Below are 14,491 nucleotides of genomic sequence, written 5' to 3'. Positions count from 1 at the left end.
CATTTTCTAAGAGAGAACTACCTACTCATGTGTTTTTTCCAAGACATTCCAATCCAACCACAAGAATCTTGATCTCTAGCCTTTCCCAAGTTGCTTTCCACTCAAATCGTCTTTCCGTCATAGCCAAATCTTTGAGAGAGAGTTGAATGTTGGGGAGACTATCATTTGAAACACAAGAGCAAGGGGTTCATCATCAACACACCATCTAGTACCTTTTGGAGAGTGGTGTCTCCTAGATCGGTTAGGTGTCACTTAGGAGCCTCCGACAAGATTGTGGAGTTGATCCAAGGAATTTGTAAGGGCAAGGAGATCACCTACTTCGTGAAGATCTACCCGAGTGAGGCAAGTCCTTCGTGAGCGATGGCCATGGTGGGATAGACAAGATTGCTTCTTCATGGACCCTTCATGGATGGAGCCCTCCGTGGACTCGCGCAACCGTTACCATTCGTGGGTTGAAGTCTCCATCAACGTGGACGTACGATAGCACCACCTATCGGAACCACGCCAAAAATCTCCGTATCTACATTGTGTTTGCCTTCTCCAAACCCTTCCCTTTACCTTCATATGCAATGTTTTACTTTCCGCTGCTACACTCTTAGAATTGCATGTGTAGGTTGATTGTTTGACTTGTGCTAAGTTGCTAAAATCTGTCAAGACTTAAAAATTAGGAAAAGGCTAGATTTTTATTTGGTCAAGTAATCTAATCACCCCCCCTTAGACCTACTTTCGATCCTACAAGGAGAAATCCCTCTGTCACCCGCGGAAGTGGCACGAAGGACATGAAGCAGTGGAATGGAGTACCACCAGATTTTCTGCAAGTCGGCTGACAAACCTAATCCAGACAAGTGGCGCCCCCGGCTGAGGAGTACTACAAAATTAATACCGATGGCTTCTTTATACCTGGGCAGCAGCATGCAGGATGGGGAGTCGCGGTCAGGACAACAGATGGCAGCCTGGTGCATGCCCGCTAGAAGACAGGAGCATATCTCCGATGCTTTCGCTACTGAAGTGGTAGCCATGTCACATGTCATAAACACCGCAGCAGACCTGGGAATGGTCCGGGTGGAGTTTGAGACCGATTCACAGCTTCTGGTGGATGAGTTGGATATGAGGAAGTCGACTCCTCGGCTTATGCGACTGTTATCGAGGACATGAAATACCAACTGAAACTATGGTTCTTCAAATTTACTATTTCAGTATGTAGGCGTAGTGGTAATTCTGTAGCTCATGAGCTCGCCAAGTCTGGCCGCCACTGTGCACCAAACCACTTTATGGAATGGGAGTCCGATGTACCTGCCCATGTGGGCGAATGTGTTGTGGGCGATTTGCCTCACCACAGTTAAGTAATGAAGGTATGCTTTCTTAAAAAAAAGAGCGACCGGACTGATCCTTGGGCCCGCCCAAAACTTGGCCCGGCCAGTCGCGGCCCACTGATTGCTGACGTCACCGTGTCGGTCAAGACCACCGAAGTGCCGCTTTCCCATCGGCTCGCTCATCGTCCCATCCAACCCCGGAGCACCACCAGCGTAGCGGGAAGGCATCCATCCATGGTCGTCTCCACCTTCAGCGGCCCTGGGATTGGGGTCGGTAAGCGGCTGACCTTTATTCTTCAAATTATTGGATCTTGCATTCTTGCGGCGATTTGGTTCTCGCTTCGTTTTAGGTTTCTTGATCTTGTCTCTGTCTGTTGAAATCGGCGCAGGCTTCGGCGTCGGCTGCGGATTCGGAGTCGGATGGGGGTTCGGAGGTGCGGAATGATTCATTTCTTTCGCCGCAAATTGTCTGTGAGGTTTTTACACCGCTCAAGTTTTAAGGGAGGGGCGAGAACTTGGAATCGCTTCTCGTTCAAGCATATTCGGGAGAATTAGTCCTGATTTTTGCTTATAGATTCCGCTGTTTAGTACTCCTATATATCTGTTTAGCAGTCCCACTCCCTACAAATGGGAATCTGTTTACCCGCTTCATAACCAGTAAGATGCATGCGAATTGGTTACCAAAAGCCTCCATATGGAGTTAATTGTTATATGGAGTCACAAAGAAATAACAGAACAGCTTTGCGTATGATGAAACTGATCCAGCTTGTTAAGACGATGGATCTCCACTGCTCACAGACGTGATAAAATGGATGTTGGATTTCAACCATCGTACCAAAATTGTATGATAATATGTCATACGCACAGAAATGCTTATGCCTCAACATTCAAAATTATATGAAGCCGGTTTCCATGTAAGCATGTTTTTGTACTGTAGAACTTGTTCCTCAACATCTAAGTTGGTCCAATATTATATGAAGCCTGCTTCCGAAGCATCTTATGGAAATGCTTATGACATAACATTCAGTATTATAGAAATGTGAGACATAAGCGAAGTTAGATCCATCGGCCTCCTGAACTAGAGGCGTAGAGTAGACGATTTTTTTTTAATTGTTCTTGAGATGGATTTTATTGTTGGTACATCTATTTTAAACCCCATCACTCCCTAGCCAGGCCTTTCACCCATTGCTAGCTAATCTTTCAAATGTTGATAGTTATTAAACCAAACATCACAGGGATGGTTCCTCAACAGCATTCCTAGTTCTACCTAATATAAGATGAGAAGGAACAAAAATATTCTATTAACCAGGGAGCCAAAAGGTTATATGCAAAAGGTTTGTGCCCACAGATTTAATTCAATCTGTACACTGGTCTAACAAATTAAATCAACAATTACAAAGTTGTATTTAACTAGTTTTTTTCTTCTTCTGATTTCGTGCTAAAAATCCAAGCTTCAGTTCTATAGTAGTATTACACTTTAATATGAATTAAGAATATGATCCATAGCCAATACAGGTAGATAGACTAGTCCCACGCACCCAGCTAATAGAGGGTTTTGTAACTGGCTTATGTCTGGGGATAAATTTACCGGAACAGACTTTCTTTGAAGAGTTATGGTCCTATTGTACGTCAGTAACTATTCCTTATTGACTATGTACATTCATTGTAAGAAAATAACATGCTTTAATTTGCTTTTCTACCACAGGAATGCCTCTGAACGTATTCGGCTTGGGCATCGGTACGAAGCTTGTCAGTTACTATATACATCATCTAGAGTAAATTGGTACTGAATTGAATTTCCTCTTTGTGAATAGGTGGGGGATGCGGAGTTGGTCTTGGTTTAGGATGGGGCTTTGGAAATGCTTATGGTTGTCAATATCGATCTTCAAGGGTCCAGTTTCAGGGCATTGAGTTTCAGAAAAAGTCTGAAGGAGATGAAGCACCAAAGCTTGTTGAAAAGTCTCGTCCTTATGGCTAGTATAGCTGCGATCATACAATTGGCACAGGCAATGTTACCATTGTCCGCTTGATTGTAGTCAATTGTCTACCTGGAAAGTTGTTTCAAAGCATTTTGATGTTTTGATGAACTTGGACGTTTTCATAGCAACATAACGAGGATAATCCATGGTACCTTTTCCGTTTCGGATAATGGTCTTTATATTTGGCTAAAATTGTCCATTAACATTCTCTTGGTTGGGTGCACCCTGCAAGTTTTTATTGTTACTCTTGTTAAGTACCTGCAGTTCACTTAGTGTGTGTAGTGCATTATGTCTGGATATGGTTAATTACAATCTAGCTGAAACAGAAAATGCATACAAACATTGAGCTCTGTTGTGAACTCTTGACTCCCCTGCATAATTTCTTCCCTACAAGGCGAAACAAAACTGAAGGCTGTATTATTTTTTCTGAAGATTATAATTAGTAGGATAATTTTTGCACCAAGGTTGACAGTTAAAACTGTTAGCTCAGAATGTTCCCAATATTACAATCAGTTGTGGCTTTTATTTAAGTAAAATCAGTGAAAATGAGAATGCAATAGCGAAGATTAATGCAGAGTTTAACACTGATCTTTCGGTGGATGCGGTGCCTACATGCTGGAAACCTGAGCAGCTGGTTTATCATATTATGTATCGACCTGGCAACAATGGTGGTGGCTTGTAGAACTGCTGCTATCAGTGATTCTTCCAGTGTGAGGCCTCTTATGCATTCACAGAAATGGATTATCAAAGGCAGCTGTGCCGTCGGTTGACGTGGGAGAGCTTGCTGTGTCTGCGTCGCCGCTCCTGAGCCAGTATGTCTGCTGGAACGTTGCTGCGCTGCTTGGGACATCCTCCATGACCCACTCAAAGCCCCTGGGGTAGTAGATCCCTGTCCTTGGGTGTGGCACCCACAGTGCTGTCTCTGCTGACCTTGCTTTTGTTGGCTGCACCTGGCTCGTAAGGTTAGAGCTTTGCCTGTTCTTAACTTCCCTGCATATGGCAATCCAAGCAGTTACTTTATGGAGCATATCAGCATAATGATGTTGCATTTAGCAATTCAAGTTTCTCTTCACTAGGATATGAACAATCTTTGGACTACAGTAATGCTTGAATGTCATCGTTCTGGAATCTACCAAATTGAAAGCTTCAGTATTGCAGGTTTAGAGGGATGCTAGAGGCTACTTACCGGAGAAGACCAGTCGATTTTGCAATTGCACTGCGGCCCATCAACAAAGGCTGGGGAGGCACTAAAATCTGCTACTGTTTGTTCTTTCCTCCTTGGGGTCAAGCAACCGATGGCAGTTCCCTCTTGGTTGGTACCTCTCTTCTCCCCAACCCTGGTATATATAGCTAGAGTTTTCTAGTTGGAACTCTGCCACCATGGTCAGGGTCACACGGACTGCACATCTGATAGGATATGAATGATTTGACAAGCTCCTGCAGAGGATCATGAACGATTTTATTCATAGTCGTTGGCTTCTACTTGAGCAGAGGTTTGAGCTTGATTGGACACCATTGGACCAAACACCATGAGAACTGATGCTCCTAGAATCTGAAGTCAAATCTGGCCAAGTACTGTCCTATGGCAGTACCGTATCTACTTGGAGAATCATGAGACAGCCCTACTGGTGCTGGTTGTACCAGTAGGGAGAAGAGATGGGAACACAGCTTGAAGAAAAGCAATTACAGAATTTCCGAGCTAAAATCTCTGCTTGTCTGGTTGCAAAGGATTTTGTCTGCCATGAACTTATTTTGAACTCCTTGATACGCATGAGAAGCAACCGACATGTGGACCCCAGTGATAGATGGAGTCAGGCAGATTATACATCTGTTGAGACTTCCTTTGCTGATTTCGAGCCACACACTCTCATGAGATATATGTGTTTGCCTGCCTGCGGGATATTGTGCAGTCTGTGGCATCCTTGCGCGTACGGTGTCTCATGACCTGATCCATCTTCCCCATATAATTTTTGTCTGCATCATTAATGATCCATTAGCAGAATAATGGAGGGCATGGGATCTGATACTTTGAAGCATGCATAGCTGTGGTGCAGAACTAAAGATGAAGCATTTCAGTTGCTTGTCTCTTCGTGCGGCGGAGTGGAGAGTAAGTTCTTCCCATCAGATTTGACATTGGAGTCATAGAGTGATAGAGGGCAAGAAAAAGAGAATAAGATTTTTTTTCTCATAATTTTAGATGTTGCGTGCATCGGTGTCGTAGCAATAGAGCTTTAATAGTGCAAGAATAAAGCTCATGATCTTATTCCCGGCGGTTCCCGTCCTTCTGTTCTCTCTTTTGGTTTCAGTGGAAGGCTACGGTACAGGATGGCGTGTTGGTGTATAACGTAACATCTAATATGCCCTGTGGATTTCAGTTGTCTATGCTACTAGAAACTGTGGATCTTCGAGGCCTTCAGGAGAAAATATGCTACAAGTGAAACTTTGCTCTGCGAAAATACCTGTGCGGTAATGATTAAATAAATTCCAGAAAGTCCCTGCATTCTTGCGTCACTAGGAGCTGCAGTTTAAAGATAAATCATGTAACTGGACGCGGCGTTTTGGAGCTCAGGCTCAGCTGCACCCGATATCTCGCTCATTCAATTCTGTTTCGGGATGCGAACAAATCCAGCTGGCCGAAAATCCAGCTGGCCTGTTGGGCGCGCGCAGCGCTAATTTGGGGGTAGGGTGAAATACCGTAGGAAACAAGGAAGAAGTGGGCCCGAAGCGGTGCGCTAGACGGACGTGAACGATGGAGAACAGTGGGCCGTGACCCAGAATGTGACATGTGCTCGCTGGGCCACAGATCAGGTAATGGGTCCAAAATAGAAAATAACGACTGAGCCGTTTGTTGGAAAGTGGGTCAACATCCAACACGCCCCCCCTCCCCCCCCCCCACCCCCATCTCCCACCCGTGCGGTTGATGAATTAAAAAAAACTTTTTCCCGGTTCTCAGATGGCCTCGGTCATTCTGGAAACCCTCGCCGCCGCATCCGCTTCAGACCAGAGGAGAGAAAACAGCGGACACAAGAGCTGCGCCTACCCGGGCGTGCGACGCCGCCGAAGACCGAAGGGATGGACACCGACGACATGGAGTTCCTGCTGGATGCGGTCCACAGGTTAGTCCCAAATAGATCCATGCATTCTAGTTTCGAGATGTAGTACAGCCCCCGATGTGAGCCTCCGAGCTTACAAGCATTGGTTCTGTCCGCCTCCGCCGACGACGGATTTCACAGGTTCCCCATCAGAGAGGAGTTCGCTGACAATCTCGAGCAGCCAAATCCGGTCGCCCTACGCTTACTGATACAGAATGGGGGTGGGGGGGTGTGGAAGCTTGCGATCCAAGCGATGGGTCTGCCATGGGTGAGTATGTTGTACAAGGTGGAAACCATGGCGCACAAGACGATGGGCGCCATGGACGTCCTCCCTCGCTGACAAGGTCAGCACAGTCAACTGACAGGGTAAATCTAGAGGCGCCCGGCTAGACAAAAAGGTAATACGCAAAATTATTCAGATTTATATGAGTTGTGTGTGCACACTGGCTCATGTAGATATGATTGCAGCACTCTATGGTCTTCATTTCCTGGTAGTGGACAAAACACACATCTGAGAGGGTGAAAATGATAAAAAAAAACTAGTTAGTCTGATAAGGGGTCTTCGGTCAGAATTGGTTTAATAACATGTATGCATTTTTTGAAAAATTGTAGGTTAAGGCTAGGAAGTGCGCCGCCGGACCGAGCCCCATGCCCATCTCGCATGTCCGCATTGGAGCTCTCTATGCGCAAATATGCAGAACAACCTGACAAAAGTGTGATACGCCCAGAACTAGGACTAAGTTTCGACTCCTTGGGCGAGGCATATGATTTCTACAATCTTTATTCGTGGGAGGTTGGTTTTGGGATTAGATACGGGAAGAGCCGTCTGAATGCGGAGAGAACGAAGAGCATGCAGGAAATTGTTTGTGGTTGCTCTGTAAGTCCTGTCACATATACAAGAAGCAAGTATTTTCAACACAGAGGTTGTGCTGGTTTCCTGATCCGATGTACAATGTGTTTGCTACTTGTTCTGCAGGGGAAACCTAGCTGAGAACAACCGTTCTTGCAAATGCGAGTGCCCGGCTCTGATCGGGCTGTTGCGTGCGTCGGACAACAGCTGGTACATCACGAAGCACCGTGAGAACCACAATCACTCAATGTCACTTACCATGGGTGAGAAAGTATACTGGCCCTCGCACAAACATATTGATGTGTACACAAAGGATTTGATAAGGCAACTTAGGGAGAACAATGTTAACCTTGGGAAAGTGTACAATATAATTGGGAGCTTCTTTGGGTCAGTGGAGAAGGTACCGTTCACAAAAAGGACTCTCAGGAACATATGCGGCAAGATTAGTCGTGAACAAGCAGACGATGATGTGAGGAAAACATTGGAAGTGTTTGCGGATATCCGTTCCACCGACCTAGGTTTCACCTATGTGGTACTGGCAGGCAATTCCAGGAAGGTGAAGAACGACATGTGGGCTAACGGAAGCAGTCGTATGTAGTATAAATTCTTTGGTGATGTGGTGACCTTCGACACGACGTACAGAACAAACCTCTGTGACATGCCATTTGGATTATTTGTGGGAGTTAACAATCATTACCAAAGTATTATTCTTGCTGGAGTGTTGATGCAGGATGAACAAGAAGAGAGCTTCAAGTGGGTGTTCATAGAATTTCTACGGTTGATGGGTGGGCCTGCTGCAAAGACAATATTGACAGGTATGCTTCAGTTGGAATATCACATGGATAAATGTGTACCAAAGATGACATACTATGGTGATGCTAGTTCATATATTACTAATCATGTGTGGACACTAAAAAAAGTTCATTTCCCATTGCGGATCAATGCAGGGCCATGGAGGTGGCAATAAGGAATACTCATCCTCAGACAGTACACCGATGGTGCAAGTGGCATGTCCGGAAGAAAGCAAAGGATACACTGGGTCCACTGTACACGAAGAAGAGCGACTTTCAGGCAGAGTTTCACAAGGCTGTGAACCACGTGCTTACTGAAGACGAGTTTGAAGCAGGATGGGCCATGTTGCTGGACAAATACAACCTCCGTAGCCACACTTACATGACACAAATTTACGAAATGAGGAGGAAGTGGGCGAAGCCGTACTTCAGAGGTGTGTTCTGCGCAAAAATGACAAGCACTCAAAGAAGTGAGAGCGCAAACCACATGCTGAAAATGTACATGCCCCATGAGCCCTATGCATGTGCTCGTTAGGCAGTATATGAGGTTGCAGTTTGACAGAGAGCGTGAAGAGAGCTATGAGGAAAAGAGGACCATGATTGTAAGTTTGGGTTTTTTTGCCCGTCTGACAAAGACGTACATCCTGTACATCTCCATTATGTTTATTTTAATGGGTAATGAGACCTGAAACCGATATGTGTTTTCTATCTGTAATGTCAATGACAGGGTGGTGTTGTGAGGAGGACCAACCTTGCAATAGAGCGGCATGCAAGCAAAATATACACAAGGAATATGTTTGAGGAATTTGGTTGCCTAATTGTTGAAGGAACAACCTATAATGTAAGTGAAGTGGAGAGGCTGAAGAGATACAAGACAACACACAACAATGCAGCCAAAAGAGAAAAGTGGAGCAAGGTTGAATATGAGGTGACCATAAACGAAGACAAGTCAATATTCAGTTGCGAGTGTGGCCAGTTTGAGTACACTGGGATGTTGTGCTGCCATGTCCTGAGAGTGAGTTACTGTGAAGCTTTAACTATCTGGGTTGAAATGATAATGCAATTCACAAACTAACGGAGGGGGGCGCTGAATGGTCTTGCAGGTTATGTAGATTTTGCCTCTGGAGGAGATCCTGAAGCATCATATTTTGAAACGATGGATAAGAGACGGCAGGGATGTACTGCCAGATCACCTTGTCCAATAAGGACAACTCACTGAGCTTGTCGTTCACATATAGGCATGCAACTTTGTATTTGGAGGCAATGGAAGTCATGCACATGGGGGATGCTAGCGCTGCATGTTATGACCACGTCAATGCTGGTCTCGATGCTTTGATGTTAAGTTCGGCACCACTAGCAGAGGTGAGGGACGGTTTGGCTTTCGAGGACCAACTAGCCGTAACGGCAGATGCAAGGAAGGGTAAGGAAATAGCAACTGCAAGTGCTGACCATGACGCGGGGCATAGCCAGAGTGCTGGCCAGTCTGCTAGCATAAACAAACTTCAAGGGCTTGGTGCACCTAACAAGCATAGAGGCGCTGGCAGGCCGACGAACAGTCAGGACAAAGCCACGTACGAAGGTTTAAGCAAGCGCACCAGATTCTGTAGCATCTGTCGGTGCGAAGGTCATAAGAAGACCACGTGCCCGGAAAGGGGTGATACACCAAAGAAACCACGAAAACCAGCAAAATGCAAGAATTGCAGGATCGAAGGACACTGGCAGAACACTTGCAAGCGGCCGCTTGGTTTGGCTGAGCAATGAGTTTTCTATTTTACTGTATATTGTGAAAAAAATTACCAGGGTATTTTCCAGTGTGTTTCCTATGTGGCACTGTTGCATCCCTAAAATCAATCATGCATCAAACTGCTCTGTTTATTGTTGTACCGTGAGAGTGGACAAAAGGTTTTTATGCCACTGAACTATGATGAGGTTAATGTGGAATCCATGCACCCTGGATGGAATTAGAGTAGCTGCATATGTGATGTTATTGTTAGATCATCAGGGAGGTTGTTAGAACGTGCATTTTCCTAAACAAGAGGATCATTTACATGCTCTATGTTTTACTTTTGTGGGGTTCCTATCTGTTGCGTTTCATCGATGTGTGTATTGCTGACACATGGACCTCACGCATAGTCAGGAACACCCGAAACGGGGTGGTTTTTGTGCGCCATTTTTATTCAAAATTCAAAAGGATCAAGTAGAGAGAGTAAATGCAGACGAAGGCCTGGGGCAAGACAGACGCAGTATAAGATACAACTGGGGTGCCTGCTCGGCTACATTGCTTCAGTTTCCCTCCTTTGCCACAGGTTCAAATTTTTTTGAAAGTCCAGACTGCTTCACAATGGCGATGTCTTGGGAGCAATCAACGGCGAGCGGCACAACCTGCTGCTCTGATCGGCGTGAGAAAATCATCATGAAAGAATATCAGGTGAAGACCACTTGCCCTTAACCATGACTCTATTTCTAATTTGTTATGAGATTTGTAGCTGGCAGTGCTCACTCTATCCAATCTATATGCTCGCAGACAACTTCAGCAAGCCTGGATTCAGCGGCGAGCGCGTGGAGTACAACGGTGCTGCCGGCGAGAAGACATGCTTGTTCGGGACAGGTGAGGAAAAACCCTGTTGTGACTGTTTGTTTGATGCAAGCTTGTTTCCATTGAAAGCAACAAAGTTCAAAATGTGTCGTCTTAAAATCTTCCAGGGTGAGGTGATCCAGCAAGCTGACTGCCATCGTGGAGACCTGAAGCAAGAAGTGGCGGATCAGACAAATGAAGTTGATGAGGAGGAAGGGTTCGGTGAGTACGATCCATATGAATCCGCGCATCCGGCAGGAATCTCTAGTGAGAGCGGCTTGGAAAACAGAGCTGACGAACCCGAGGCGCGCGCAACTGGATTGGGTGGTGATGAAGATGAAGTGACAAGCTTGCCAGCTAAACGTCGACGCTTAGAAGACTAGTGCGCCATGGGCTTCAAGCTCAACCGATCAATTAAGCTGCTATTATAGTTGGATGAACACTTACCATTCGGTCAGCATAAGTTCATGTTGAACTGTTTCCTGGCTAACCATGTGTAGTGTCATCCCTCCGTATGAACTGCTGTCCTCACCAAACATAATAATCTAGTTTTTCTCGAGTCTGATAACTGGGTAATCTGTGTTGTTGCCACTCTGTCATTATTTTATTCTTTATGCCAGCTGTAAGCAAATCTTACATAGATGGTGCAAAAACACTTCATTCCAGATGATGGTTCAAATAATGAACTGACGATTTGCCCGGGCCGGTAAGCACTCAGCTTAAGTGTGCATGTGGTGTCCAAATGACGGGGCGTATGGCGTCAAAGTAGGTAAACACATAATAAATGCAGAGGTCGGTGGGCGCTCTCATGCATGCAGTTGTGGTACGCGCTTGTCGCGGGCCTCTGTCCAATATTCCTTATGGTTGGCATGGACCAGCTTGAACATTAGTACTGTTCTGACCGGACGGATATCTGGCGCGTGTCCTGATATGCGGAAAACATGAGATGCATATGGAAGCCGCATTTGCCTGTTAGTGGTCACTGGCCGACATTTTCTGTACATATGTTAGGATCAGTTAGTTGATGAGGGAGCAGATGGGCCATGTGAAAGCATTGTTCAATAACAAAAAAAAGTGGACAGTTGCTCTCAGTGACATGGTATTTTCCCATGCGAGTGCAGATTTTCGGTATGCTGCATTTTACAAACGTTTACGAAAAATGAATGCAGCCATTGCAAAGCAATGCAAAAATTGTCGCGTCGGTCAACTTAGGGAGACGGGGGGAATTAGCCTGCCCATGGATCGAAACTGGTGTAATGAATGCGAGGAATAAATTTCCTGCACGGCTGGTTCCAGTGAGGAGTAAATAGTGAGAAGACTACACACATAGGCACGCGGGGTGAGACAGCTTGTTGCCTCTTTTAGTAAAAAAGTAGCACACCGTCCGAGCAGGGGCTGGTACTTCTTCTCCCCCTAGTCTAGTGCACTAGCTCATTTCATCCTCTCCAACTATTCTCTTACCCTCAGAAACACTGCTCACGGCCTCCCAGATCTGGTATCAAAGTGTAGATACGTCGGCTATGTCTCTCCGGCCAGCTCAATCAACTGCGACGATGAGTTTCCCTCGATCTGATGACAGAAAAAGATAGCGCACTCGCCGGGCTCGCTTTCTTGTCTGCCTTTTTCCGTCTTGTAAAGCTTCAGTCTGGTTGGTGGCTTTTCCTAAGTCGTTCCAATGGTTGCCGTGTGTAGGTCCTGCGTCAAGGAGCCACCGGATCCACCAAAGAAAACGAATCTCCCATGTGAGGAGATTGACACCCATGGAAACTGCAAAAAAGCAAGGTCTGTCCGACGTCGGTGGGAAGAAGGAGATGAAAACGGGGCTCAGCTAGACCTAGATACTACTGCAGGAGGGGGAACGCAGCTCACTAGATCCAATGCCTCGGTAAGACTACGCTAATCACAAAAAGAACAGAACAGTAGATTCGATTTGGCTCGGTCCTCTTTGATAACGCTCCTCTGTTCTGTGCAAGTAGTGGTCAACATATAAAAATAGTCATCACCGCTAATGTATTGAAAAATGGCGGGTTGGTGATTGGGAGGATGGTGAAGTGCGGCCAAGTACAACTCGAAAGAGAAAACAACACGTGGTGGCCGACAGCAGCTGCGCGGGGACTAGTCACCATAGATCTCGCAAAACACCGATCCTCGTTGACAGATCTCCGCACCCTGGTGTTCATGATCTTCCACTCGTGGCACCGGGGCTTCAATCCGAGACAAACACCCTCCGTGGTAGGGTGATTAAATGTACATGGAGTTGCCATCATATCCTTAGGCTCGGAATCCCGTACTACCCAGTAGTTCATAGGACAGGCATGGCTAGTTTGTTAACCACAGCGTGGTCAGGTGACGCTGATAGGAGGTTCTATGCTTTGCTACTGAGTAGGTTTAGGTGGCAAGACATGAGGTTCACATTCCCTGATGGCCAGTTTAGGTATTTTACTCCCAGATCCATAGTTCGGACCTTAGGTCTGAAAAATTGGGGGAAAACAGGTCAACTTGACTAAGTTATCACCCAAAACCAGGCAGAGTTATGCACGAAGAATCAGGGACACTCTTGGAATAGAGACTAGGACACACGCCAGAGACGAGGGATTAACCATACATGTTGTCAACGAAGCTATAAAAAGGATGGAGTCCTCAATTCTTGACGGCAGTCAAACAAGAGCCTTTGAGATGGCTTTCTCCCTATTGGCTGCCGACACATATGTTGGGCCGAGACAATCGTACACGTCGATACTGGCATGTGTGCTAGAATAAGGTGGTACAGGAGGGTACGACCTAGCTGAGTGGGCTTTCGAAATCATCAGGGCAGCAGCTAAGAAAATGCAAGAAGATTTGGAGGCCGGTGTGAGAACAATTATTGTTGGTGGCAGCCATTTGGCCCTTATTGTAAGTTCCTGTGAAAATAAAATATTTCTTTGTGCAAATTAAAAACATATGCTTCACAACTGAATGTTGTTTCAATCATGCTTAATGTTTGGGGTTATATATTTGCAGCCATGGTTCTTTGACTAGATGGACTATGGTCCACACAATGTCGAGCCGCACACAGTCCCCGCATCAGCGTCTATACAAGGAAAATATGTAGGAGGCTCATATATCTGACAAGAGAGTACCCGGCCATATTCACTGTAAGTAGACTGCCTGCCATTTGAGAAAACCGTCGTTGAATCCGGGCATGTCAACCTTTTATGATTAATTCCCAAGCCAATGAATGAACTGAAATATTGTGCATGTAGTTATTATATTGACCAATGAGCATGTTCATGCAGACGAGGCCATATGATCACTTCGATCCACGGGAGGATAGATGGATTGATGTAGTTGGAGAACCTGGAGGCATCCTGCAAAATACAGGTAATGGTGACCTGTTTACTTCTTGATTGAAGGAATTCAATGAAAAAAGGGTGGGTCATGTCTAGCACAAGAATATGTTGAAAACATCAATATATCTTGAGAGCAATTGTTTTCTGTGCAACAGAAGCGCAACTGGACGCGCTACGAGCAGCTCAGGGGCTAATTGCAGCTAGCCAACAATTTCACACTGCGTCATTATAGAGGTCTGGAGATGAAGCCTATGTCGACGAATCAGAACAAAGCACGCCCGTATACAACGCGGATTCAAAAGGAAAAAAAGGTAGTACAAGAAAATCCAGATTCGTCGAGTAGCGACAGCGATGATGAGCCGGTGGATCCAAGTGTGCGACTGGATAGGACACTAAACAGGGCTGAGATTAGAGGTTTGTGTAATGAAAATTTGTTAGACCTGAGTCATACCCTTTCCATTGTGGCATCAAACCTAAAAATTATATTTCATACATGACGCAGGCGAGCCCATAGCAGCGCCGGCAGCCCCAGGAAGACTGAGGATATATATGAAGGAAATAT

The 14,491-nt window shown here is 45.7% G+C and overlaps 4 protein-coding genes and 1 pseudogene across 4 annotated transcripts; 4 read left to right on the top strand and 1 right to left on the bottom strand.

Annotated features, from left to right (window-relative positions):
• The first annotated feature begins 1,388 nt into the window (after window positions 1-1,388).
• LOC125508542 (glycine-rich protein) lies at window positions 1,389-3,500 on the top strand. Its single transcript, XM_048673273.2, has 4 exons — window positions 1,389-1,587; window positions 1,703-1,747; window positions 3,019-3,051; window positions 3,128-3,500. The coding sequence occupies exons 1-4, from the start codon at window positions 1,548-1,550 to the stop codon at window positions 3,289-3,291; spliced, it is 282 nt and encodes a 93-aa protein (XP_048529230.1). The 5' UTR covers window positions 1,389-1,547; the 3' UTR covers window positions 3,292-3,500.
• Window positions 3,501-4,020: 520 nt separating this feature from the next.
• LOC147970696 (uncharacterized) lies at window positions 4,021-4,607 on the bottom strand. Its single transcript, XM_087525742.1, has 2 exons — window positions 4,479-4,607; window positions 4,021-4,282 (listed from the first exon to the last, which is right to left on the bottom strand). The coding sequence occupies exons 1-2, from the start codon at window positions 4,517-4,519 to the stop codon at window positions 4,021-4,023; spliced, it is 303 nt and encodes a 100-aa protein (XP_087381868.1). The 5' UTR covers window positions 4,520-4,607.
• Window positions 4,608-6,364: 1,757 nt separating this feature from the next.
• Window positions 6,365-7,864, top strand: LOC147970695 (putative protein FAR1-RELATED SEQUENCE 10). Its single transcript, XM_087523570.1, has 3 exons — window positions 6,365-6,408; window positions 6,997-7,270; window positions 7,377-7,864. The coding sequence occupies exons 1-3, from the start codon at window positions 6,365-6,367 to the stop codon at window positions 7,830-7,832; spliced, it is 774 nt and encodes a 257-aa protein (XP_087379696.1). The 3' UTR covers window positions 7,833-7,864.
• Window positions 7,865-7,958: 94 nt separating this feature from the next.
• LOC125555872 (protein FAR1-RELATED SEQUENCE 5-like) lies at window positions 7,959-9,624 on the top strand (annotated as a pseudogene).
• LOC147970694 (uncharacterized) lies at window positions 9,289-10,983 on the top strand. The gene is made up of 3 exons (XM_087523569.1): window positions 9,289-9,604; window positions 10,550-10,633; window positions 10,691-10,983. The coding sequence occupies exons 1-3, from the start codon at window positions 9,289-9,291 to the stop codon at window positions 10,981-10,983; spliced, it is 693 nt and encodes a 230-aa protein (XP_087379695.1).
• Window positions 10,984-14,491: the final 3,508 nt, after the last annotated feature.

This window comes from Triticum urartu, chromosome 5A (genome assembly GCF_056163025.1).
Source record: "Triticum urartu cultivar PI428250 chromosome 5A, HENAU_Tu73, whole genome shotgun sequence".
NCBI classification, from domain to species: Eukaryota; Viridiplantae; Streptophyta; class Magnoliopsida; order Poales; family Poaceae; genus Triticum; species Triticum urartu.
This window is presented reverse-complemented; position numbering and strand designations above follow the sequence as displayed.